General features: G+C 37.2%; 4 protein-coding genes across 8 annotated transcripts; 2 read left to right on the top strand and 2 right to left on the bottom strand.

The window, feature by feature from the left end:
• Positions 1–19: 19 nt before the first annotated feature.
• On the bottom strand, positions 20–2,490 carry Ssadh (succinic semialdehyde dehydrogenase). The gene is made up of 2 exons (XM_043412274.1): positions 2,284–2,490; positions 20–1,942 (listed from the first exon to the last, which is right to left on the bottom strand). Exon 2 carries the CDS (start codon positions 1,919–1,921, stop codon positions 395–397), a length of 1,527 nt encoding a protein of 508 aa, XP_043268209.1. The 5' UTR covers positions 1,922–1,942; positions 2,284–2,490; the 3' UTR covers positions 20–394.
• A 365-nt stretch (positions 2,491–2,855) lies between these two features.
• On the top strand, positions 2,856–4,858 carry cyp33 (cyclophilin-33). Its single transcript, XM_043412278.1, has 4 exons — positions 2,856–3,048; positions 3,685–3,854; positions 3,963–4,340; positions 4,455–4,858. Exons 1-4 carry the CDS (start codon positions 3,018–3,020, stop codon positions 4,770–4,772), a joined length of 897 nt encoding a protein of 298 aa, XP_043268213.1. The 5' UTR covers positions 2,856–3,017; the 3' UTR covers positions 4,773–4,858.
• Pfdn6 (prefoldin 6) lies at positions 4,859–6,040 on the bottom strand. Its single transcript, XM_043412280.1, has 4 exons — positions 5,856–6,040; positions 5,715–5,782; positions 5,386–5,581; positions 4,859–5,127 (listed from the first exon to the last, which is right to left on the bottom strand). Exons 2-4 carry the CDS (start codon positions 5,776–5,778, stop codon positions 5,007–5,009), a joined length of 381 nt encoding a protein of 126 aa, XP_043268215.1. The 5' UTR covers positions 5,779–5,782; positions 5,856–6,040; the 3' UTR covers positions 4,859–5,006.
• Positions 6,041–6,637: 597 nt separating this feature from the next.
• On the top strand, positions 6,638–24,704 carry Vps13B (vacuolar protein sorting 13B). 5 transcript variants are annotated; one of them, XM_043412262.1, is made up of 51 exons: positions 6,638–6,773; positions 7,275–7,464; positions 7,559–7,736; positions 7,835–7,916; positions 8,049–8,224; positions 8,298–8,401; positions 8,482–8,731; positions 8,853–9,040; positions 9,157–9,366; positions 9,448–9,589; positions 9,660–9,777; positions 9,875–10,014; positions 10,102–10,274; positions 10,381–10,557; positions 10,646–10,934; positions 11,017–11,179; positions 11,334–11,730; positions 11,861–11,996; positions 12,092–12,259; positions 12,371–12,594; positions 12,736–12,949; positions 13,036–13,243; positions 13,437–13,620; positions 13,789–14,106; positions 14,233–14,436; positions 14,524–14,639; positions 14,804–15,140; positions 15,220–15,333; positions 15,458–15,574; positions 15,654–15,890; positions 15,985–16,578; positions 16,658–16,753; positions 16,897–18,172; positions 18,426–18,508; positions 18,599–18,777; positions 18,893–19,097; positions 19,185–19,349; positions 19,451–19,612; positions 19,698–19,897; positions 20,010–20,163; positions 20,270–20,420; positions 20,509–20,685; positions 20,861–21,018; positions 21,108–21,233; positions 21,370–21,859; positions 22,044–22,451; positions 22,584–22,760; positions 22,872–23,042; positions 23,246–23,439; positions 23,901–24,245; positions 24,374–24,703. In XM_043412262.1, exons 2-51 carry the CDS (start codon positions 7,378–7,380, stop codon positions 24,599–24,601), a joined length of 11,190 nt encoding a protein of 3,729 aa, XP_043268197.1. In that variant the 5' UTR covers positions 6,638–6,773; positions 7,275–7,377; the 3' UTR covers positions 24,602–24,703. The 5 variants fall into 5 exon arrangements, with proteins under 5 accessions (XP_043268197.1, XP_043268200.1, XP_043268199.1 ...); XM_043412265.1 differs by lacking the exon at positions 6,638–6,773 and adding an exon at positions 6,805–6,947 and having other exon boundaries at positions 13,443–13,620; positions 24,374–24,704; XM_043412264.1 differs by lacking the exon at positions 6,638–6,773 and adding an exon at positions 6,805–6,947 and having other exon boundaries at positions 20,512–20,685; positions 24,374–24,704.
• Positions 24,705–25,136: the final 432 nt, after the last annotated feature.

Genomic DNA, 25,136 nt, shown 5'->3' with positions numbered 1-25,136 from the left:
AGATTTGGATAATTGAAAATTCGAATGAATTGAAATTTATTTTACTTATTTACACACACGATCATTGTAGTAAATAACAGTTTTTTCTGTAGATTTTCATTTTATTTCTTTCTAATACACATAAAAATAAAATTCATCGATTATCCTTGGTTATTTTCTAAACAACTTATGTCACTGTATTAATAGTCATGTACATAAATAATTCCTTAGTATCTATCTGGCTCCGCTGAGCATTTATCATTTTACATTGAGTTTTCTGAGTATTATTATCGAGGATTTAGCGACGATCGACTGATCGTTGGAAGACATTGGAATATCACGAATAACAATATTTTTGGAAAACCATTTCCAAAAAATGGTCCTCAAAATATTTTTCAGTTACTCTATGGAAGATTTACAATTTGAGGTTGCCTATACAAACATATTTGATATCCAAATAATCGTCGACGCCGTGTCTTGAGCCTTCTCTCCCAAGACCGGATTCTTTGACTCCACCAAAAGCAGCTTCTGCGCAAGATATCAATCCTTCGTTTACACCGACCATACCAACTTCCATTTTCTTAGCAACGCGGAATATTTGAGAAATATCGCGTGAAAAGAAATAGCCGGCTAGACCAACATGGATATCGTTAGCAGCTTCAAGAACGCTGTCTTCAGAATTGAATTTGTGGATGACAGCGACAGGTCCGAATATTTCGCGGCGATAAATATCCATGTCGCTGGTAACGTCGGTCATTAAGGTGGGCTCGTAAAACAAAGGTCCCAAATCATTTCGAACTTTGCCACCGCAGTGTATTTTGGCGCCTTTCGAAATAGCGTCATGAACGAGGTTATGGACGATTTGAAGCTGGCTTTCTTTAATGAGAGGTCCATGAGTCACGTTATCCTTGATTCCATCGCCCAATTTAATTTCGTTTTTTATTTTTCCAACGAATTTTTCGACGAATTCGTCGAATATACGATCTTGCACGAAGAAACGATTTGCCGAAACACACGTTTGTCCAGTATTACGGAATTTAGAGGTCATTGCTCCCGCCACGGCATGGTCGATATCGGCCGATTCGAAAACAATGTAAGGAGCATTACCACCTAATTCGAGACTCAGACGTTTCATTGTTGGGGCGCATTGTTGATACAACATCTTACCGACGGTCGTTGAACCCGTGAAGGAGAGAGCTCGTACGCGAAAATCAGCGCACAGTTCCTTTCCGACTGCCGGGGAATTGCTCGCGTCTGCGGTCACTACGTTAATAACGCCGCGGGGAATCCCAGCTTCTTCGGCCAAAGCTGCCAACGCGAGGGCTGTCAATGGCGTATCCTCGGAGGGTTTTATAACGCAAGTGCAACCTGCTGCAAGTGCTGCTCCAGCTTTTCGTGTTATCATTGCATGAGGAAAGTTCCACGGTGTTATCAGAGCGGCCACTCCGACCGGTTGCTTCAATAGTAACAATTCTCTGTTGGGAGCGGGAGGTTGCAGAATTTCACCATTTATTCGACGCGCCTCTTCCGAAAACCACTCGACGAACGAATTTCCGTATTTTATTTCCCCCCTTGATTCTGCCAGCGACTTGCCGTTTTCTTTCGTTAATATACACGCCAATTCCTCCGAATGCTTCACCATAAGGTTGTACCAATTTCTCAACCAATCACTGCGCTCTTTCGCGCTCGTGCGGCTGAAACTCTTGAAAGATTTACTCGCCGCTGTTATCGCCAATTCCGTGTCTTCTTTATTCATATTCGGCACTTTTCCCACTATGCTTCCGTCAACCGGGTTTAATACCTCGAAAGTTTGCCCGTTTTTTGCATTTACCCAATTTCCATCCACATAGCTTTGTTCTCGAAGAAGAGACAATCTACGAGAAATATTTATTGATTTACACGACGAAGCGCGAAGAAACAAACATTTCTTAAGTTGCAGCATCCTGAGTACTCCAAGCCAAATCTGTAACCCAACAATTTTCAACTCAGTTAATATTGTAGTGGAGAAAAATATTGTTATGTTCAATATGTCGTCCATATTTGTTGGATATTTATTAATTATTGTAGAGCAAATACATGTTTTAAGAAAAAAAATTATTTTCGCATTTTGGCTCTAACACAAATGCATCGCGGTGAACGGAAATCCATTCATAGGTTATGTTTTTCAATTTAAACTTTATGATTTGCAATTGGGTAGGTCGATTATTTTTGATTGGTGCAGCTCTGCCAATTGGGTAACGTCAGAATACGTTCTATTATTGTGATTGTCGTCTTGTATACATATATATTCGATCATTTGCTTACCTTTCACAAGTAAAAACCCTCGAAATAACAACGTATCACCAGAATCCAATAAAATTCAAATGTTTTTTCGTTGAATCTCTCCGATTTATGCGAACTCTCGATTGAAGAACTGAGAATGATGTTCGCAAGATTGGCTGTTCTATCAAAAGATAAATTCTATTAACAATCTTATCGCTATCGTCTCGGTACAATTTGATACACGGTTCGTCCCGGTGTGTACCATCGAAGGCAAAAACTTTTTTCTTATCAAGTTGCGTGTGCGCACGTAATTTTGTTGGAAATGAAATGACCGTTGTATAAAAAGATTCCATTGCATAAAAATACGATTATTCAAAATGTTTTAAATTATGAGATAATTTGTAAGTGACTACTGAAATTTATCGCTGAAACGAGTTCAAAATTAAATCGATAATCAAGCACCAATCAAAAGTTAGATAAAGATTTCGTTGTTGCATTGTAATGGAAATCGAGTTTTCTGGTTGGCCCAAAAATTTGAGAACGCCACAAAATACAGTTTTTGACAAATAATCGGTGGGATAATTCGCATCTAAATTTCCGCTGTATCGTCTTCATCACGAGCACAAATAAGTTGCTTCAACTGCGACTGTACAGCACAATCATATGTTTGCCAGTGTTATGTCCATTCGCGTGTATATATTGTTGATCAACAATCCAAGCTATCTTTCATATACATGATATCACACAAAATCCAAGTTATCAATTGTTACTAAACAATGAATAACACAAAACGAACGATATACGTAGGTAAGTATATTCAGATAATTCGTAAAATATCAAAAAAAACTATTTGAATTGATTATAACCTCAAAACTTGCCGGTTTTCGGCACATGCATTATCTGAGTTTTAATTTTTAATTTAAAAAGTTCAAATAAATAAATAAACGCCTATATATTATTTCTATAGACGACATATCTGATGTTGCAAATTGACGTTGTAAGCTTTCGAAATGACCGGATAATTCGAAACGATCTTAAAACGTATTGAGCTTGAAAAAATGTATGATTGTAAAGATCATGGAATTGAATAAAATTATCTAACAAGTTCGAACAGTTCTCGTTATCAACTACTCGTAATGAGATATGGTCACGTAAATTTTTGATAAAAAAATCGATGTATATTTTCTGATAGACGCGAGAGTGAACTTAAATTCTTGCTCATTCCTGATAATCTGTTCTTTGATAAGATGTATTCAAACGTGATTTCCACGTTTTGATCCAAATCACTTTGAAAATTCTTAATATAAAGTTATTATTGTGCTTTTATCGTTAGTTTGCTACAACATCTAAACAGTCATCTATTATTCAGATTTAAATTCATTATTGTCAGCCAGTAGTTCATGACAAGAAAAACCTTTCTTACTATGAGTTTCTAAAATTCAGGTGGCCTTGCGGAGGAAGTTGACGAAAAAGTACTCCACGCAGCATTCATTCCTTTTGGAGAAATTGTTGATGTCCAAATCCCTTTGGATTATGAGTCAGAAAAACATCGTGGTTTTGCATTCATAGAGTTTGAAGTTGCTGAAGATGCAGCTGCAGCAATAGATAATATGGTAGGATACTTAGTTTCGATTAATGTATCTTCTTCTTAGTGATCGCAAAACACAGTAAAATATTTTTTTTCGTTGTAATTGAAGCTCAGAATTTTTTTTCCTATGCAGAATGATTCAGAATTGTTTGGCAGAACGATAAGAGTTAACATTGCAAAACCACAAAAGATAAAAGAGGGATCCTCGAAGCCAGTGTGGGCGGATGATGTTTGGCTGCAGGAGCATGCCGGAGAAACACTTACGACAGACGAATCTGGAACGGGTGCGGCAACCACTGCAACAAATGAAACACCACCACAAAAGAAAAGTAAACAGAATCCACAGGTTTACCTGGATATAAGTATCGGGAAGCAAGAATTGGGCAGGATAATAATCATGTTGAGGACTGATATTGCTCCAAAAACTGCTGAGAATTTTCGATGCCTCTGCACCCATGAGAAAGGCTTCGGTTACCAAGGCAGTATTTTCCATCGAATTATTCCAGATTTTGTATCCTTGAAAATTTGATTTACTATTTGAAAAGAAGTTATTGTAATATTGTGAGATAACTATTTTTCTTTTTTTTTTTTACTTTTGATGTTTCCTTAATGACTTATCATTCAGATGTGTCAGGGTGGCGATTTCACGAATCACAATGGAACTGGTGGGAAATCAATTTATGGTAATAAATTCGAAGATGAAAATTTTGAGCTCAAGCATACAGGTCCAGGAACTGTATCAATGGCGAATTCGGGACCAAATACGAACGGCTCCCAATTCTTTCTGTGTACCGCACGTACAGATTGGCTCGATGGAAAACACGTAGTTTTTGGTCACATCATAAGCGGTCTTGATGTGCTTAAAAAGATGGAAAAGTGCGGTAGCAAATCAGGGACACCCTCACAAAAAGTTGTTATCAGCGCGTGTGGCGAATTGTCTTGATGATTAATTATATTTATAACTATTTAATTGTACATCAAGCTCGACTGTATTTTTTAACTGAGTGAGTAAAACTAATTAATAACCAATTGTTTGAAGTTCTTTTTATTGAGGGTTGAATTCAAATAAATTTCAAATAATAATCATATGTTCATGTCGATCTTCAATTCAATCTTTCAGAGAATACATTCAACGGCATTGAAAATAAAAATCATTTCTTCCTGGTAGTTTTGTAGTCTAAGATTTTTTTGCTGCTTGCATTTGGGCTTGGTGGAAAAGTTGTTGTAATTTATCCAAATTTTCGCGATGGGTTTCTTGCTTCTTATCTAGTTCGGCAATCAATTCTTCCGTCCTCTTTCTGAAAAAGATATTTTTTTGCATTTTATACTCTATAGAGGGAATCAGATATTTTAAGACTCATATACAAATAGGAGAACAGTCCAATCTACAGTACAGAACAATTAAATTTCAAAACGCAAACATAAATAAATTTTACCTGTCCAAATGTATAAAAGGGAAAAAAGTAAATTGATGTTGAACAAAGCTTCAGAAAGGTGCATCAAAGAATATGACTAACAATGATGGGATAAGACCTCTAATACAGAATTCAACTTACAATTCATTAGAAATGTATTCCATACGTTTAGCTACATTCTGTTTAGCCTCAATCAAATCTTGTTTAATGAGAACAGGACCGATTAATTTAAACACTTCATTTCCTGGCTTCAAAAGATCAAGTTCTTCTTTCACAGCTGTGTTTTCATTCAATTGTCCATCCAATTGTTGACGTTTGACGACAGCCTTGTGATAATCTGCAAAATTTCAAAAATTTGAAATTTTTTTTGAGGTTATGTTGAGCTCTCACTCAATTTAATGATTTCAATACTGAGGTATGAATTCTTTAGTAAATAATTGCATTGGTGTTTTGGCTTAGACTTCAGAAACCTTTCTGTATTTGCTTGTAAATGTCAATTTCCGCCTGAAGCCGTTTTTGATTTTCCTCGACCATTTTTCTGCAACACGAGACACAAATTAAAATCTTGATCAATGAAACAAATTTTGTTATGAATGTATTTTATATTTTACATTTGTGAGAAGGACAAGAAACAATTGATACAATTATTCAACTGTTTGAAACTTATTTGTTTTGATAGCGATTATTTGGTCAAAATTTGAGGAGATAATGCGAGTTGGTTCGACACTGGAAATTTCGTGATATGATTTACACGGATTTATCCGCACACATATACGTCAAAATGGAGAATACACAATGGAAAGCAGTCGAAAAATTCTACGGGCCATTTTAGGGCATGTTGTTTCTTATATACTCTGTCTTTGTTTCACTCACACAAGTTTCATGCCTTGAGAGAGGCCAGAGAGGCGAGTCTTGCCGAGTACATTTCGAATGAAAATACCAGTGGAAAAGGCGAAAACGTTGGATTTTTTGAAAGTGATAAAATTAACGAATCACAAGAGATTTTCTAGGGTTTTAGCCAATGGCAGCATAGCGTGACTTTCTTCAGTTACCATCGTACGGACCTCCGCGAGCTTGGCCGACTTTATTTTGGATTTCTGACTTTTTATATTTAAGATCAGAACCACCCGAAACTTTGTCTAGAATTAGAAATTAGAAACCAAAAGGTTTCCCAATCACACTCACAAATGATTTACACAAAAAACATTTCGAAATCCAAAATCATGTCGGGTAAGTTCACGAAGGTAGTGTATGGTACACTGGACCTCATTTTTTCCTAAGGAATAATCAACAATCTGAAAAAATTGAATAAATGGAAAAGAATTGCTATACAATATTTTAGAATTCCAAAAAATTTTTAAACTCAACATCGAGTCGTTCAAATGTCAGTGCTCATCGCGTTTCCGGAACGATTGGAAAGTGTGACACTCCCGGGATGAAAAGAGCCCGGTATTCTGTAGCGTAGCAGTAATCTCATAAGATCGAGCCTTGAGGAAAAAGAGGGGAATTGAGGGAGAACATTTGATACGGTGAGAGAGATAAAAAAATAACCTGTATAGGGTTTGTAGTGTGTATACACGTCACATTTGTAAATATTACTCATGAGACTTATTGCTGTCAGACGGCTCGATAAAATTGATAATAATCTATTTCATCTCATCGTGTATCGTGTTGAACTATAGCCAGATGGAGAAGGAATTAAAGTAATTATATTTAAGTGACATTCAAGTATAAGTAATTGCGAAAAAATGGAAATATCATATATTATGTTAGGTTATATGGCTTGTTCGATTATGTTTTGAACGGTCGACAGGAAAATTCTTTCGATTCAATTTAGAAATCTTTTGGCATTATTTTTATCAAATTGAATACGATTGATGAAGTTAATCAAGATGTAGATTTTAAATTGAAATATCTTCTTATAAATGTCATTAATCATATTTCCTAATTATAATTTTGAATTAAAAATTTTCAATTTCAAAATTCAGTCGAAACTGATTCTATTTTATCTCAAAATTTAATTTCTACAGACAATGGATGTATGTCAGAATTGATGCGCTGTGAAAATTGTCTATTCAACAGAATGCCACAGCTCAATTATTTCCATGTACAAGCAAGTTGAAAGTGACCAAAATGTTTAAAATTGAGTCTTACATCACACCTGTAATTCTCAGTTATGTAGAAAAGTATGTGAAGAATTTTAAACCCGAGCAATCTCAGGTGAGACTAATCAAAATAATGGTAATGAATTAATTAATTGAGTAGGATTAAAAACATTAAAATTATTGAAGAAAAATAAATTTTGCTACCTTAGGTTTCTCTATGGGGCGGAGATGCATCTTTTCAAAACCTTGATTTGCGTCTTGAAGTACTGGAGGAGCAGCTCAACCTTCCGTTTACTTTTGTTAGCGGACATATTCACGAACTAATTATCCATGTGCCTTGGGTGAAAATCACATCAGAACCTATAGTCGTTACAATCAACACAATAGGCATGTTGAACAATTGAAATTTTTAAAATTTAACTTGCTATCATCTTTCATATATTTGTAAGTACTTGGATAATTTAGCTTTACAAAAATAATTGCAGAATGTATACTAAATCTGAAGGACCGAGGACAGGTGGAAAGGAGTACAAGTATGCACCAGGGGGCTGGGTTAAAAGCAATACAGTATGTTTTTTCTCAAATCCGTTGTGTCAAAATTTTCTTAAATTTTTTAAATGCAAGTTTTTGAATACTTAAAGAAACAAAACTTTTGAATAGTGAGTCAGATAAAATTAATTTCAAATGTTATATTCACAGAGAAGAATCACCGCCAGGTTACATAAAAAGCATCGTTACAAAAGTCATAAACAATATAACAATAAATTGCAACAACTTGATTTTGAAATATGTTGAGGAGGACATAGTACTCAGTGTGAATGTTCGATTTCTGAGTATGCAAACGGTCAACGAATCGTGGGAGCCAACTTTCATGGGTTTGTTACCAAAAAAATTACATGAAATTTGAATGAGTCATTGAAACAATAAAAGATATTATTGTGTTTCCAGATGTTTCGAGTTCCGATGCTGCTCTTCGAAAGATTGTTATTGTTGAGGATTTAACTCTATGTTTAGATAAAATGGACACGGCTGGAAAGATCGAGATATATCAGGTGAAATAATTGAAACAGGAAAAAATGGTATTGGAAGAAGGAAGGTGTGGTTTTCGGAATCAATAAACTTTTATTTTCAGGATCCGGTTTTATATCGTTGTTCCATGGTTATTCGTCTCATGATGAATTATAACAGTACTCTTGCGAAATGCGCTTCCCTAACGAGATTTGATCTCCACTGTGAAAAAATGGAATTCAGCATGACCGAGCAACAATTGCCTATGCTTTTGCGATTAATAACATTAATTAACAGTTTACAAACAAAACCACCAGGGGCTCGTAGTGATAAACCGGCACATTCATCAGAAGAGAGAGGAGACGTTTTGCAAGGTGAACAAACTTTAAATATTCATATTCGTTCCGAACTAATGATTATATTTAGATGACTAAAAACGTATTTGGAAACAAAGTAACACTCTTTTCTATTCGTTGTTTACATCGAATGAAATAGAAGACGAAGATCAAGTGCATGGGAGTTCAAACGATGCACCAAGTTGGAGCGGTTGGGCTTGGAACACGGTGACTTCGTTTTTGCCTGTTAACTGGGATCCGGATTGGTCCGGTGAACAACAAGTTGCAGCGACGGGTCACACGATCCACATGGGTGTATATGTAGACGAAGCAGCATTGACTTTCAAAGTAACGGAAGTTATCAATCAAAATTTACATCTTATCTAGCTGAGGGAACACAAAATTTTGTTAAAAGTGTTCGTTATGCATAAATTGAGAGCTTAAAATCATCTAATTATTTGCAGACTGTGGAAACTCTTCAAGAGCAATTATTTTATAAAGCTCGGAAAATAAGATACAATTCGTTCCTCGCTCTACGAGTTACGAGCGCTGTTATGTCGATGCTCATTAAAGGAGTATCTATGAGTAACTTACAGTTTGGATTGGGAAGCATTCGTTTGCAGCCGCAAGGTATTTGCAGCTGTGGCTATCAAGAAGTTGTAGATGAGATGCAGGTAATATTTCATTCACCGTCATTTTTTGATCTTGATGATTCCCATGATAAAATCCAATAATTTATTGCAACATATTTTCAGCCACCAATCTACATAGAAGCTGGTACTACTCGAAATGATTATTTAAAAGATTCATTGTTTGATGAAAACGTAGGTGAAAATACACATTGGAAGAATCATTATAGCGACTATGACATTGATTATCATCTGAGGACAGTCCAAGGTTAGTTATACTAATAAATCCGTCATAGAAAATGGAACGAAAACTTCTCACTCTGTTCATGATTTTGTAGTGACAACGATGTTGGACAGAAGTCCAGCTTTTGGAATGGACATTGTACGTACGATCGATATACCTGACGATTTTCCCGAAGAGAGACTACCTGAATTTGAATCGAACTTCGAATACAGGTTGAACAATTTTCATAAAAAAATTCAATTAACGAAAAAAGATAGTCTGGCGATTGTTTGGCTGAAAGTTTGGTGTTAATTCGTTTTATATTCACAGTAACTTCCCAGAACGCAAAATAACGAGATACGTTCTGGGAGATCTCAAAATTCAGATTTGCACAGGATTAATGCATCGCATAAATGCTGTGAAATCTGCAGCGAAGTACGATCACAGTTTATACATAACGAAAAAAGCCGGTGAGCACACCTTTCTAAATAATTCATAATTTATACAGAATCAATTAAACAACGATAATTCCATGTAATAAATTTTTCCTGTTTCAGAACCAAGCTTTGACGAATTGCCACCGGTGACTGTCGAAGAATATGAAGCCTTACGGGAAAATGTGTCGATGACTGAAACTTATTTCAACTTTTATCGGTTGGGTGTACAACTGCAATTGACTGATCACAGTTTAATGAAAAATTCCAATCCAAAAATTGTCCCTGAAAGCAGAGTAAGCAATGTCTAATATTGGAAGTGGTACAAAGTCAACGAGATTCATGGAATGTCGAAATTGATGTAATTTTGAAGTAATTCAAACGTTTCTGTTAATTTGATAGTTTTCCTCTCCTAATTCTGCGCGATCTGAAAATGCTCACCTGAGCGTAGAATTCAGCGAAATAACGGGAAGCATAGTCGAACCGATGTATCCATTTAGACTGGCGTCCTGCGCTTCACAGCAACCCGAAATTGATCCCGACATGCTAAACGACTGTTACAGTATTTTAGATTTTAAAGTGAGAAGTTACAATTTCGAAATATAATTGCTATCGCTACATATGCTATAATCTCAAATATTTTGAACTTTACCATTATTCATTACAGATTAGCGGATTGCAAAGTCAACTTTATCTGAACAGAAATTGTCGTACCACAATTGTGATGCCGTGTAATGCAAAGTGTGCCAAAAAAACCTTAGTATTTTCGCAATATTTTCGTCAGAGTAACGTCGATCACGATTCCATAAACTGTGAAATCGATGACATCACATTTACCGGAACAAAAGCAAAATTTCTAGTAGCAGCGTCAATTGCAACGTCGATTGTAAGCCCGACAGAAAATTCTAATCCACTTTTTTCCTCATCTCTCTTAGTGGATGCTTGCAGTGAAAAGGGTTTGTTTCCAAAAATTTTTACTCCTTTATCTCCAAATTTGACATGTGACATCAAGCGTTGTGAATAATTCTTTAATCGTAGATCCAGTTTATCTGGAGTTATCGTTGGAAAACGTAACGGGAAAACGAACAAAATCTTCGAAGACCATTTTCATTGAGCTCGAAGTAAATTCCGTCAAAGCTTTCGCCATTAACGATACTCAGCAAGCCTTTATTCTTTCGGGACCGGAAATTGATGCAAATCGGTACGTAGTAGATTCCCATTCTACTTAGCTCATGTAATTCAAGAAAATAAGTTCCATCGGAATCAAACTAGTAAAATTTGAAGAAAAAGTGAACTCAGTATTCGTGCCATTCTGTACAGTATTCACGTAATAAAGATTGTTGTTTCATTATTAGAGAAAAAAAAGATGGTGCTTTATTCACTGGAATTCTTCGGTACTCGGAATCGCTCGGTGAAGACGTGAAGGATCCACCGATATTGTCGTTCAAAATGGCAGAAATGCGTGGCTCGTTCGATCCTTTATTGTGCAAGTGGTTGAAATATCAGGCAGTTTACGAGAAACCAAAAGAAGCTTATGTTGCGAGACCGGGAGTGGAAACACCTGCGGCGGATGAAACGTTTTCCGACACGGATGTACGAAAAAAAATATTTCGTACGTTGCACGAAAGTGTTCACAGTTTGTCTGATAAAGAGAAAAAACGATCGAGCTCCCGAACCGATTGGTCCAAAGGGATTACAGCTAATGACGAGTCAGTCAAGAAAAATACTCTCAATGATGATAACGAAATCGAGGTACAGAAATTCTTCATTTCTTTTAAAATATTTACCGTGTTCCTTTACGACGTGCCTGATATTAATTATGGGGGAGGTTCCTGTATGAAACGGGAGTCCGTTCTAAAAGAAGAATAATTCTTATTTGCAGGAACTGCAAAAAAATGGCTTTGCTTTAAAAATTGCTCAACTTTATCCTTTTTGGCGTAAGCTCGTGCTGTGTGGATCAGTTGGTCATTTTGTTTTATATATACCGCTGGTAACGATGGACGGAATTGGAGTTGCTGGTGAGCGTGAAAGAATCGATTTAAAAAAAAAACAGTTGGTTACAAAAATTTTCCGAACAAAATTATTTTTTTATTTATTGTTGTTTTTCTTGTAGGTATCGAATCTGCGAAGGATCGAGCACTAACGGTGGATCCCAATCTAAATATTTTTACGATAAAATCTCCGACCTTGATTGTTCATTCGGCTAACGTGCAATTGGACAAATTTTTACCTAATTTAAAGCAACTTTCGTATCTTCTACCCATGACAATACGGTTACCAGGTTAGTCACTCAAAACTCAGTTAAAAAATGGGTCTGCAAACTTAAAGAAACGCAGATTTTAAAAGAAAAAAAAATAGATTTCGCGTAACGACATGTTTCTTTTTTTTTTAGATTACCACAGTTTTCCTTGGACATTGAAATTCAGTAATTTCAACTGTTACACACTGAAAAAAAGCTGGCAAACGAATCTTATTCGAAGTGTTGATTTGACCGCTACGATCGACGTTACTACGAAAGCAGCCGTTACTGAATTTGTTGAAGGGGGACATGTTGGCTTGGGACTTTGTGTTTATGTCGACACTTCGCCTATTATTATTTCTCTTTCGGAAGAACAGGTACGTTTATGTGGAGTCTTAAGCAACAATGACATAGTGAAATTATTATTAAAACCATATAATAATACCGAAATGTTATTCATTCCCTTACATCGGTAATTCCTGTCGTTTTGATAAAAATTTTCAATTAATTTTGCACAGATTACTGCATTAAACAGCGTTGCTTCGGATTTATTAAGTTTGATGGCTCTTCTTCAAAATTGCGACGAGAAAATGGAAGAAACTTCGGTCGTTGAGACAGAGGCTACGTACATCGATGTGCCGAAAACTCCATCGAGTTACAATCCCGTCGTGTACCCGGAGAATACAACCTCACCGTCCAGCATTTCAACGGCCCGAAATAGCTCGGATCAAAGTAATTAACACAAAGTTCTAACTTCCAATTACAACGATGAGTATTTGAGTGAAATGTATTAAGAAAAAATTCGTTTCGAATTGAAGCGGAAACCGAGAGCCCTATCATTACTGCGATGGTACAATGGACCGTTACGAAAATGTCATTGAAAGTTTACACTCTTGATCGAGAGAACGACAAGTCTATGAAATTGTTGCTCGAATTGGAAGACATTATAACGACCTTTGACTGGCAGCCAATTTATTTGCAAGTAAAGAATAAAATTACGACTGCCACCGTTTGTCATTTCACAAGGTACAGTGTTTTTGTGTTCATTTAAATTCACATACTTCATCGCATATCTCATCACAAATTTGGATATCGTCATAGTTATTACTACTACATTTGTTTAAACCAATATAGTGCCGGAAATTGATATGAAATGAATAGGAAGTGATTTCTTTTAAGACTATAAAACGAAACAATAATTAATAAGATAATTTCCCAGAAACAGGAAATCGGTAAATGATAAATGGGCATTAGGCGATTACGCCGGTTTGATTATGCTCGGATGTGAAAGTACCGCGGAGAAGAGCGAAGACACAGGATTTTTGAGTGTCACTTACACGAAGGCACAATCCGGTAACGTGCACACGAGATGGGGCGCTCAGAAACATCAAAAATTGCAGAAAGTATATGAAAGTTTGAATATTTAGAGCCTAATAGTCACATTTTCAACGAGCATAATACCGACCATACTTGCGTTGAAAATAAAATAAAATATCTTAAAAATACATCACACTCAAAAAGAAAGTCAATTTTTGTGTTTATGAATTTCATTGGATTTTGTGTCTTTCCAGATTCGTATGAAGCGAGATTGTCCACTTTCGGTAGAGGGTTACATAACCGAAATAGATATGAGTCTCCAGAGGGTAGACATTATCCTTCCACCGAGTATTGTCAATAAATTCATAGTTATTTTGAAGCCGTTCGTTGGAGCAACTTCAGAAAGTAAAAAAACGAACGAATTCGAAACTAGCAGACCATTGCTTAGGTGTGACAATTTTGACAATAAATCGTTGCCCTTGATTTACTTGGAGTTCAAAGGAATGAATCTGATGATACCAACATTGCCAGAAGTCAATCAAAAACTAGATCACAATTTGTTAATGATTCAGGTACGAAAATTTTCCGCCTTTTCCTTTAAAAAATAGTATCCAATTAAGATTTTTTTTCGACGAGTTCCATTTAACAAAAAAAATTGGTTTTTCTTTTATTTCCATTTTTTTTTTTTCGAAATTCAGCTGGATGGAATCAGTATAACACCGAGTACCGAAAATCCCATTTGCAGGACGATTCTTCGCTCCGACATTTATCAACTCGCTGCACAGTCCAATATTCTTAACATTCCCGGCTCGACTGTTGAAGATAGACAGTATGAGATAAACATCAGAGGAATTTGTGCGTGCACTACGACTTGGCTGAACTATCAACAAAATGTTCCGAAGGTTAATAGAACAAATCATGACAATCAGCTCGATGACTAATCCCTTTTTCCTTTTTTGTCATAATTTTTAATAAATTTTTCTCCTCAGCGGATTTCTCAATCTTACCTGTATACCATGAACGAAAATCCCGCATTGGAATGGAATAATTTAGCGAGTAACAGCAATCTTGAGCCTCAACTTTCAACTTCCCTTCTTACTTCAAGGTAACTTCGATATTTTCAATTTTCATTAAAAATCCAATTCTATTAAGGTATTGGAGGAATCGCTAGAATTCTTGGAGCAATCTTTTTTTTTATTCAAATTAAATAAAACCACATCCGAATGAGCAGGTTTAAAATAACATTATCATCACGTATTTGATTTATAGGATTGACATCCGTGTGATAATTGCTCCGGCCATCGTTTTACAACCTTCTAAAATAATTTGCGGAGGAGCTTTCGAATTGACTTGTTTGACGGATATAGACGTGGCCATGAACTCCGATCAGATGAAATTGTTGTGGCGCATTTACACCGAGATCAACAACTTGTTTTCCAACTTTTCTGGTAGTTCGGAAAACTTCTCCATATCTGACAATCGACCGTCTCTTATCATTACCGATCCGCAAGAAGTTTCCGCCCCTGTTTCGAGGGAACGCAAACCTGACTTTACTGGCGACAGTGGAATTGATTTTGGATCGTCCAGTGTCAATTTTGTACCTGCAGTATGATATCATTTTTATTTTTTAACGATTCTACGACTCCGTGCGAAGAAATCGATCTATGATATCTTTTATTTCTCAGAGAAAAATATCAACGCGAGGAACTTCGATGCCTCTGCCATTGGAAATTTTAGTCAATTTTGGTTTGGTTAATATTTCGTTAAATATGATTAGCCCATTGGTGCAAAATGAAAAGGTGAATTTTGGGAAATATTATTTTCATAGAATGCATGAAGTAATGTTCGCTTCATTAAACCGAAATGTCGATCGAAGTATAAAGATACTTGTATCTTTCTTGACTCTTTATCTTTTGTTCTTAGAATACCAACGAATCAGCAAACGAAGAAGAAGCAACATACGAATTCCCCATTTTCCATATCATGCTGACGGAGCCAAATTTCTACATCTCTCAATTGAATGAAAAGGAAAAAATACAAGTAATTACAGTCGACCAATCTCCTCCGGAATGAATTGAATCATAATAGGTGAATGATATTTTTATCATTTTCTTCTCAGATATCATGTTTCGATATAAGCGTTTCGCTTAAAAACGGAAGTAGCCAGAAATTGCTCCTGGTCGAGACGACGAGCGGAAGCCCCCATCCAAACACCGGAATTCCACCTTCGTTCGTAATATTCAAATGCGAAAAACATCAGAACTCGAATAATGAATTTTTCGTCGATGTTGGTCGACCGACCAATATTAATTACTCTATGACGGCTATTAAACACTTTCTTCGTATCAAGCAAGAGGTAAAGTGAGATTTCATAAATGCAAATATTTAAAAAAATGGTCTATTTCAATTCGGAAGCAAATGAATAATGATAAACCGTTGATTTTGTTCAGATAGCAGCTTCTTTCAACGTCGAGAAAGTCGAGAATTTTGAAGAAAAAATGGAATCAACAAAAATCGAATTGCCCGAGTTGAGTTTTATGACGAAACAGCTGGTGCTGCGTTTATTCACCAAGTCGGATCCAATCGTATCTCTGAGCGTTGCAAAGTTGTTCGGGAATATATCGAGGACCCCGAAAACGGAGAATATTCATGGGAATTTAAGCCTCGAGTCTTTGGTTATTTCTTCTATGAATTCAGCGCTAAAATCCAAAATAACAGTTTTTCTCAATCCCTCGTCTTTCCAAATCACGGCCAATGTTTTTTGGGAAACTTGGCAAGATCCTGAGGAAGAGCCACAGATTAAAGTCCAGGCACACAGCGATAACATTTATTTTAATGTCGAACCCCAACAGTTGAAAATTCTAGAGTCTGTCATTCAAGAATATCACGCGTGCATGGAATATTTAAATATTCATTCGAGCAAACAAGATAATAAAAATTATGAAAATTCACCATCTGCCGAGCAATACTACAAAGACGATCTCAAAGCTGGTGCTTTTCAATTTGTTAACGGAAACGTCGAAGAAATGCCGTTGCCTTATCAGGTAATACAATATTTTTCCTAATCTTTTTTCAGATGCAAACTTATATTTTACTATAGTTACCTGTTCCATTTCATTGTAGGTCGTTTTTTTCACACATCCGAAAAAAGGAATGGCATGGAGATATCCTCAACCTCGGATCATTACCGGTCTTTTTGTGTCGCCCATACCTTTTGAGGCGAGTACATACATTCTGATCGAACAAACAGACAAAAACATCGACAAAGAAGCAATGAAAGAGAAGATAATTTCGTTTTACAGAGATGAAAATCATAACGATAATGTCAGAAAAATTGAAGAACAAAAAATAATATTTTACAGGTGTCAGAGGAGGTTGACCTCGAAGAGGAACCGATAAGATGTACGTTAGAATACTGGAGCGAGAGTCATCGGAGTTACCGTCGTTACGTGGATTTTCATTTATCGGAGACGGAAAATGGTCAGCCGGAATTGCCGAAAGCTTGTACGCATCAGGCCGTGGGATCCATTTGGCGAGTAACGATATCGACGAGAGAAGAAATTAATGGAGAAGAAGATCGGGGATTAGCTCCTCAACTTTTGGTTGGTTGTTTACGAGTCGATTCGTATTTCAACGCGTTGTCGATCCCAAATTTGCAAATCGCATTGAATTTGGGAAATTGCGAGATATTCGTATCGAACGAGGTAATGTCATCGTCGTACGAAAAATTGCCAGCACCCTTGTCGAGTTTTCGGCTGAACGGTCACATGCCAGAAACGCAATGTTTTTTGGAGCTATCGCATGAGAGAACTTCGATCGTGTTAAACGGGTGGACGAACGGAGCGATGTTGATCGACGTCAGCGGAGATTTGAGTCTCAGTGTACTGGATTATGGGTTATTGCATCGACAACCGGTAATCGAAAGACTCGAATCAAACATCCAAATTTGCGTGGCGGATGAGACTTACGTGTCAATCGAATGCAATCCTTTTTCCATCAAATTCGGCCCCTCGATAGCGCATACCCTCGCAGTCTCGAGCAATTTGTGGCTCAACTATTTCGAGCCTGGAAATAAATATGTTGCCATTTTGACGAGAATAGTCGTTGCCAACGATACCAATATTCCTCTGAGATTTGGACAGACCAATTCGAACGACGACTTCCTCGTTCAAACTCGCGAATGTCATTTTTATTGCTGGCGTTATCCTAACAACCGAACTCTTCGGCTCGCGTTTGATGAACACCCTTTGAATTGGAGCCAACCTCTTAGTCTCAACAAAGATGGCAAGCAACTCGTCGCTTTTCCAAATTTGACCAATTCGCCAATAATTTGCGCGAAAATTGTCTCCATTTCTGCGACACAAAAACTCGTCACCTTCTCTGGCTTGCTCGTACTCACGAACCAACTTGTCGAAACTTTCCAAATGAAGATCGTCCCTCTTCAAGACAAATCTGCCAACAAAATATACGAAGAAGTTTTCTGGATCAATGGCAACGATCGACCAGCTTCGATTGCTTTAAACAACACACGGAATATTGCTATACGCCTGCGATTCGCCTCATCTACAAATTTATCTTGGACCGGCGATATTCCACTCAAAAGCAATTCAAAACTCGGACAACCTTGGCTCGTTAAAGGTTTATTTCAATCAGTTGTCATATCATTTTTGTTTCTATCATCGGAAGAATATGATTTTTTTTCGAATTTTGTAAATTCTTTTTCACACGGTCTCAATACTGCAGATTTTCGTTCCGAGTTATTTGTTTATTTTTTAATAAGAATTATTACGTTTTCATTATTGTGTATTTATTCATTATTTAAATTATCTATGACAAATGAGTTGTTTGCGCATGAGAATGCAGAATTTTATTTTACATTATTCATTTTCAGTTCCTCTACAAGAACGTGGTCAGTTTTTAAGCATTTGGGTTCGCATCGTTGAAGAAATGATGCACGGAGAGACGCGAATTCTTGTGAGTAAAAAAGTTCGATTCGGAATAACTCAAATGTGATTTTGAACTTTCAAAGACCTCATCGTGTATTTATATTTTTTCTGTTACCAGGTTGTGATGAGCCCATTGTATATGATAAAGTCATATTTACCGGTGCCTGTCGTTATCAAAATTGAGACACCGTCACTAGGAATGTCGTCGAACGCGACGATAAAGGGACAAGGGAAGATTCAGCAGCTCTACTGCCCAGGAACCTTTGAGCATTGCCATCAATTAACTTTTCAATTCGAGTATGTTTTTACTCATCGCTTAATATGTCCATTTTCAGTTATTATCTAAGTCCTTAAAATATTATTGGTCAAGCTTTACTTTGTTTTCTCTGAAAAATTGATTTTTCGTTTCAAGGTCGAGTATGCCTGCGTCGAACCCGTACGTTCCGTTATCATATAGCTCGGTCGAAGAAAGAACATTTTTCGCTAGACCCCGGAACGAAGACATTGATGCGATTTTGGAAGATCTCGAGAAACCAGAAAAAAATTCATTCTTACCATTTCGAGCAAATCATCCGAATATTCATATTTCACCTGATCAACCTCAGACTCATGTGCAGGTGGGAAAGCTAAAAGGTAGTTGAAATCTCAAAAAACCGTTTTGAAAGTATTTTATGAAAAATGTTTGCTTGTGAACATTGTTGCAGATTAAATATCGAGACGCTGGCTTAGTATCGAGTACGTTGTTATTAGAATTACAGCCATGGTGTTTCATTTTCAACGTATTGGGTTGTCATATTGCAATTGTTGCCGAGAATCTTGAGCTCTGTCAAATACCCCACAATGGAATAATCACCCCACCAAAATTGGAAGTAAGATGCAAATTATTAATCACCATATGAGTTTATTCATGACTTTTTGACCGAATGAAAAGATTTTTACTCTGTTGTAACTTGAATTTCATTTGTACAAGGGAACGTTCCATCTGAAAATCACAGTAAAAGATAAAGATTATGTATCGCCGGCGATTCAGCTCGCTCGACCCGACTGGAATCCTGGATTTTACATGCCAAGAATTCGAGGACTCGTTCCTGTTGATGGCAACATTCAAGCTTCGATCGAATGCGGTTCAAATGTAAATTACAGAATATCTCATTCCAGTATATTTATTTTTCTTTTGGCATCTCTTACATGGTTCTTTTATTTACGATATTTTACAGATTTGCGTAGCGAGTATTAATTCAAAAATGCACGAAGATATGAGAATCGTCCGAATTATGGCGAGTCACGTAATATGTAATCTAACTCCTCACCCATTGCGAGTCGCCTGTTTCGCTGTGAGCGAAAACTGCACTGGACTTGAATTTCCGGAAGATCAATCGATTGAAAGTTTTGAGATTTCCCCGTGCAAGAACCGAACGTAAGGACACTGAACCAATGGCATTAATGGCTTACGAAATAGAATGATTACTATTTTGAAAATTGATTGTTCCATACATAAAACGACTGTTGCTCTTTCTAATTACTTTTAGTGAAGGCATTCCCATTGATCAGTGGCGTGTCGTGAACGATATAAATACTCTCGAGCATGAAGCTTTATACATTTCATTGAGTCGCGGTTTCTCGTGGTCGTGTCCTGTGAGGGTCGATAAAAAACTGACCGCTCGAAGGTGTACAGCTGTATCGGTAAATAAGACAATGATAAATGAGAAAATTGAATTAATAAAAAAGAAACGAGTAAGAAACTTTCCAATGGAGGATTTTATTAAATCGGTATTTTGAATTCTTTCAGGACGAAACTCGTGGTATTCCCGTTGTTATAATAACTCAAGAAGACGAAGGTACAACCTACCTCTTGATTCACGTTGACGATCACCCCCAATTGTACATCGAAAATTTGTGTCCTTTCCCAATTATATTGGGTGAAGCGAACGGAGACGGGGGTACGTTTATCCGCGAGAGCAATTGGTTTGAAAGGATGCGTTCAAAATAGCAATCTAATAAAAATTCAATTATCGAATTTCTCCACAGAAGGTATTTTCCAAGAATCCCCGCACTTTTCATGGAGGTTTCAAGTCCAATCGGAGAAATCTAATTATTATTGTACTCCCAGCACGGCGAATAAAATGCCGGATTGTCAAACGAACGATTCATTGCCTAAATTACGTTTATGCGTAATGCCATCTTCTCGATCTGAAGATCCTGCGGGTTAGTGAATTTTTCATTACATCATGAAAACCGACATTTCTGATGTAACGTTATTTGTTAGATTATCCAACAGTTTTGGAGCAGAACGAGAATTTTGAATAATTGATTAAATTAAGGACTTTACAGAATATGTAAACTTGAGTTAAGATTAATCGACACACAACAATTTTTCCAGACAACAAAGATGCCATGTGGTCCAAGCCCATAAATATGTCGCAAGCAACGAGTTCAAGAACGGAGCAATACGTCCGACTTCCGGTTTACGGGGACATTAAATTGTTGATGGAAAAACGATGTAACACCATTTGCCTTCGGATCGTTTGCATGTCACAGGTGAAAAATATGAATATTTGGGATTTTAAGTGCGGTAAGTCGCGTGGCGCCGTCATTTGAAAATAAAACATTTTACGATTTTTTTTCAGGTGGAAATTTCTGCCCATGATATCAGAACTCGCTTGATTTTGGAAGAAGGTAAATCGTCCGACGTTGAGGCTCTCAAGTCTCCTTGGTTGGATAATCGAGATAGAGGCAGATTGTCCGAATTTGGAGTGAGTTCTAATTTTTTATCAAGTTTTGCGAATGCAATTGTCGATTCCTCCAACACAAATTTTTTAGACATGATTTTTCCCGGATTTGATGTTATTTCACGTCTGTTAAAAAAAAAACAAAATTAATATATTTCAGAGCTCGAGTACAGTGGCTGGTTTTTCGGATCCCGGAAGCGAAAGCGACGAGGGAGAGCAAAAATACGAGGAACCTAACGATTCGTGTTTGGATTGGAAAATTGAAGAAGCGTCGGGGACTGTCAATGTATTGAGGGGATCGTTGAGCATTTACGTTCGTGGAATAAACGTAATAATAATGCAGGACATAAACGAAAATGCCGAGCGTGTCCAAGTCGCGAGTTTGTGTCTGAGCGATTTGATTATTCTGAGCACATCGAACGAAACATCGTTGACTCTGTGCGCCTGCGTGGGAGATTTGCAACTTGACAACCAAATGTTCGATCAGGGCGGTTTCGACTTCCCGGTCGTGTTTATGAGCCAGAATCCCTATACGAGAAGAGGCTCCTGCTCAACCGCCAACAATCGATCGAAACATTCCATCAACGAGATCGAGGATCAATCGCTTATCGTTATTGACTGTGCTTGGGAAGTCAATGCTCCTATTTATGGTTTGTACGAAAATTCAAAAATTATAGAAACTTCATCAAATGTTGTGTCTAAAGACTCGAAAAGCATCGACTTTGACAGACATCGAAGTAAAAAAAATGATTGCCCATCGCAATTAAAATGAAAGTGAATGAAAAAAATCTATTGTTACACATAAAAAAAAAAAGAAATTTATTTCATCAACAGCTTGTAAGAACGTCAACATCAAAATTGGCCCGGTGAGTGCTTACATTGAGGACACCTTTGTGACGCAATTGTTGGAGTACACGACGTCAACTTCACCACCGTGTTTCAACGCCCAACTTGATAGTTCCCAAGAGACTAAAGTCGAATTCTTCCGGAACGTTGTCACGGTACCGGAGCACGTGTTTCTCGAAGCTCTCAATTTGAGAACACCCTTGAGACTGCAAAAATTAACGATCGAGCCAATCTCAGTTTTGTTGAGCGTCCATACGTCGATTCGTCTCTACGTCGCTCTCGATCATTCGCCACTTTATTTCGGGGCTTTTGAAAGAGAGCATCTCATCACGACTCCCGGTGGACTAGCCAGCGCCTTGACCATGCACTATATTTCGGGTGCTTTATTCGGAGCTGGTAAGCATTCTTTTCATCCAACATAAAAATACACATTGCAAATTAAATTCTTGGAATTCATAGTAAATATAACTGAAATGAGAATTCATAGAACAAATTTGATTATTTGGAAAATCTAATGAAATTACTCAGGTTGGATGGTCAGTTCGTTGGAAATACTGGGCTCGCCAGGAGGCTTCGCGCAAGCTCTTGGCAGCGGTCTCAAGGACTTCGTAACACTCCCCATCCAAGGAATATTACGGGGACCTTGGAGCTTTTTGATGGGAATTACGCAAGGTTCCGCGAGCTTAATGAAACATTTAACAGCAGGTAATTTTTTTCCAACGAAAAATACGTCAGTCATGATAACATCGGTTAATGACCGTTCCAAGTTCTGTTTAGTACGATAAATTGTGTATGTTTGCGAATAATTATTTCTAGGCACCGTCAATTCCGTCACGAAATTGGCCTCTAGTGTGGCGAGAAATTTGGATCGTTTGACTTTGGACGACGAGCATCTTCAACGACAGGAGGAGTCACGACGGACTCGGCCACAAGGAATGGCCCAAGGATTATATCAGGGCCTTACAGGATTTGGGATGAGTTTGCTCGGTAAATATTTCTTAATTACAAAAACGTATTTTTCATTGTAGAAACAGTTGTGAATGTTTTCGACAAAAATGATGAATATTGAATGTTCAATTATTACATTTCCAAAGATAAAAATAGTTTCTTATAAATTGAATAAATGAGAAATTCTCGAATCGATTGTGAATTCCGATGCAATTATTCATAATGGAATATTTGAAAACAAGGGGCTGTCGCGGGTTTGGCTCATCACCCATTGCAACAAGTGCTTTCCGGAGGTGCAACTCCTCGAGGACTCGTGACAGGAGTTGGTCTCGGAATCGTTGGAGCCGTCACGAAGCCATTGAGCGGAGCTGCCGAGTTGGTTGCCTTGACGGGACAAGGGCTGCTCGAGGGAACCGGGTGGAACCCTTTGCCCACTGTGAGCCTAACGTCGAGAATGAAACATAATTTTTTGTTGTAACAATTGAAGCTTTAAGGATATTTGATACAGGCTTACAATGTTGCCATGCTAAACCATGCTGAAAACATAAAAAATTTCAAAATTATAAGAATTTTATAAAATTTGGTGAACATATTCTTTAGGGCCAAACTTGACAGTACAAATTTTTAAAGATTTTTCTTCTGTACAGTTATCGAGTCATCGATCACTAAAGTTCACCTGTATAAGTATATCGTTTCCATATATATATATATAGGTATACATTCCGGGCATAAGAAATCTGCTTTAATGCGTAATTACTCGATAACTGAGCAGAAGAAAATTTTGAAAAAAATTGTCTTTTCGCACTTGATGTTGAAGAACATTATCACCAAATTTGATCAGTTTCTGATTATTTAGACTTTTGTACCATACATCGTTAACGAAGATTATGTTGGCAGCCTCGTCAGCGACCGATCGTTGAAAGTGTCGACGACTCGAATAATTCATCGCTGAAGTGCATTTGGCGACTCTGGCCCGGATTGACGAAGAAAGCTGGTCCTATTTTGCACGTGACCGATGCCAAGTTGCCGATTTGCGAGGGTGTCGAGCGGAGAATCATGCTCATTCTCACGAGGCAAACTCTGGTTGTGGCGAACATCGACGAGAGTAGCGCCGAGAAAATTTATTTACTTAAGGAAGTGACCAACGCCGAGCACATTTCTGACCCGACTCTGTTGTGTCTCTACTGTCAACAAACTCAAAATTCATCGGAAAGGTCCCCATCGCCGACCGAAGATCCAGAGGTAGTACGAACTTTCATCATTCAAATTTGCGAATGCTCGGTGTGATCGTTCATCGAATGATCGAAAGATGTTGAAACTCTAAACGTTGAGATTAATTAATAATAATGTGACAAACATTTTTTTATCAGATGGACCAAGCGATGCGAGTGAGAGTGGAGCAATTCGTGCGTGGAAGCAGTACCGGTCGTACGAATTTTTCCGGCACGTATCTACAACCGGAACCGATACAGGGGCTCCAATCAAATCGCAACAATGTTCTCACGTTTTATATTGAACCTACCAAACGAAATTACTTTTTATCGTTATTTGAAGTTGCCAAACGCCAAGACCAAGGAAGTGATTTTATTGTTTTATAATAAAAAGAAACAAAAATAAGCGACAAAACCAAAAAACAAAAAAAAAAAAGAAAAACGCGCAACCAAATGTACATAAATAAATATTTCTTTATAATTGAAAGAAACTTTATTTCGTAGGTGAATAACAAAAATAATTTCCAGTTATTAGCGATCGATTTATTCGCGTCAGCTTCAACGCGTGATTTGTGTCTAATTTTACAAATAGGATGAAAAATTTGATGCAATAATTCAACATGTCTTCGAAAGTTTATCTGAAAAAGCCCGTTCTATCGATATCGTATTGGATAAAAAATAATTTTTTTTGTACTCAGGAATAGTTCATAAGTAAACGCGGCTGAATTTAAGCGGCTCATTTAAGCTGGTAATAATACGCGCGCGACCGAGCGGCGATATATCGCAGAGTTCATTCAAAACATCGTGACACAATAATACGGGTATTTTCGTGCGAGTTCCTGAAAGAAAGAAAAAAAACATGCCCGAACGTATACACGCACAAAGAATTCGTGGAACGGCCCGACCGTTTTTTAATTCTTCT

This window comes from Venturia canescens, chromosome 2 (assembly GCF_019457755.1).
Source record: "Venturia canescens isolate UGA chromosome 2, ASM1945775v1, whole genome shotgun sequence".
NCBI lineage: Eukaryota > Metazoa > Arthropoda > Insecta > Hymenoptera > Ichneumonidae > Venturia > Venturia canescens.
The sequence above is the reverse complement of the archived record's forward strand: the minus strand, read 5'-3'. Positions and strand labels throughout refer to the sequence as shown.

What these genes read in the sequence shown, in the direction of transcription:
- Ssadh (XM_043412274.1), bottom strand. Translation starts at nt 1,921, where the DNA reads ATGCTGCAACTTAAGAAATGTTTGTTTCTTCGCGCTTCGTCGTGTAAA.
- cyp33 (XM_043412278.1), top strand. Translation starts at nt 3,018, where the DNA reads ATGAATAACACAAAACGAACGATATACGTAG. An exon ending in AAAACGAACGATATACGTAG is followed by an intron (nt 3,049 to 3,684) that starts GTAAGTATATTC and finishes TCTAAAATTCAG; the next exon opens with GTGGCCTTGCGGAGGAAGTT. An exon ending in ATCGAATTATTCCAGATTTT is followed by an intron (nt 4,341 to 4,454) that starts GTATCCTTGAAA and finishes CTTATCATTCAG; the next exon opens with ATGTGTCAGGGTGGCGATTT.
- Pfdn6 (XM_043412280.1), bottom strand. Translation starts at nt 5,778, where the DNA reads ATGGTCGAGGAAAATCAAAAACGGCTTCAGGCGGAAATTGACATTTAC. An exon ending in TTACAAGCAAATACAGAAAG is followed by an intron (nt 5,582 to 5,714) that starts GTTTCTGAAGTC and finishes GAAATTTTGCAG; the next exon opens with ATTATCACAAGGCTGTCGTC. An exon ending in GAATACATTTCTAATGAATT is followed by an intron (nt 5,128 to 5,385) that starts GTAAGTTGAATT and finishes TATCTTTTTCAG; the next exon opens with AAAGAGGACGGAAGAATTGA.
- Vps13B (XM_043412262.1), top strand. Translation starts at nt 7,378, where the DNA reads ATGTTTAAAATTGAGTCTTACATCACACCTGTAATTCTCAGTTATGTA. An exon ending in TTTCTCTTTCGGAAGAACAG is followed by an intron (nt 12,595 to 12,735) that starts GTACGTTTATGT and finishes AATTTTGCACAG; the next exon opens with ATTACTGCATTAAACAGCGT. An exon ending in ACGGAGAGACGCGAATTCTT is followed by an intron (nt 18,509 to 18,598) that starts GTGAGTAAAAAA and finishes TTCTGTTACCAG; the next exon opens with GTTGTGATGAGCCCATTGTA.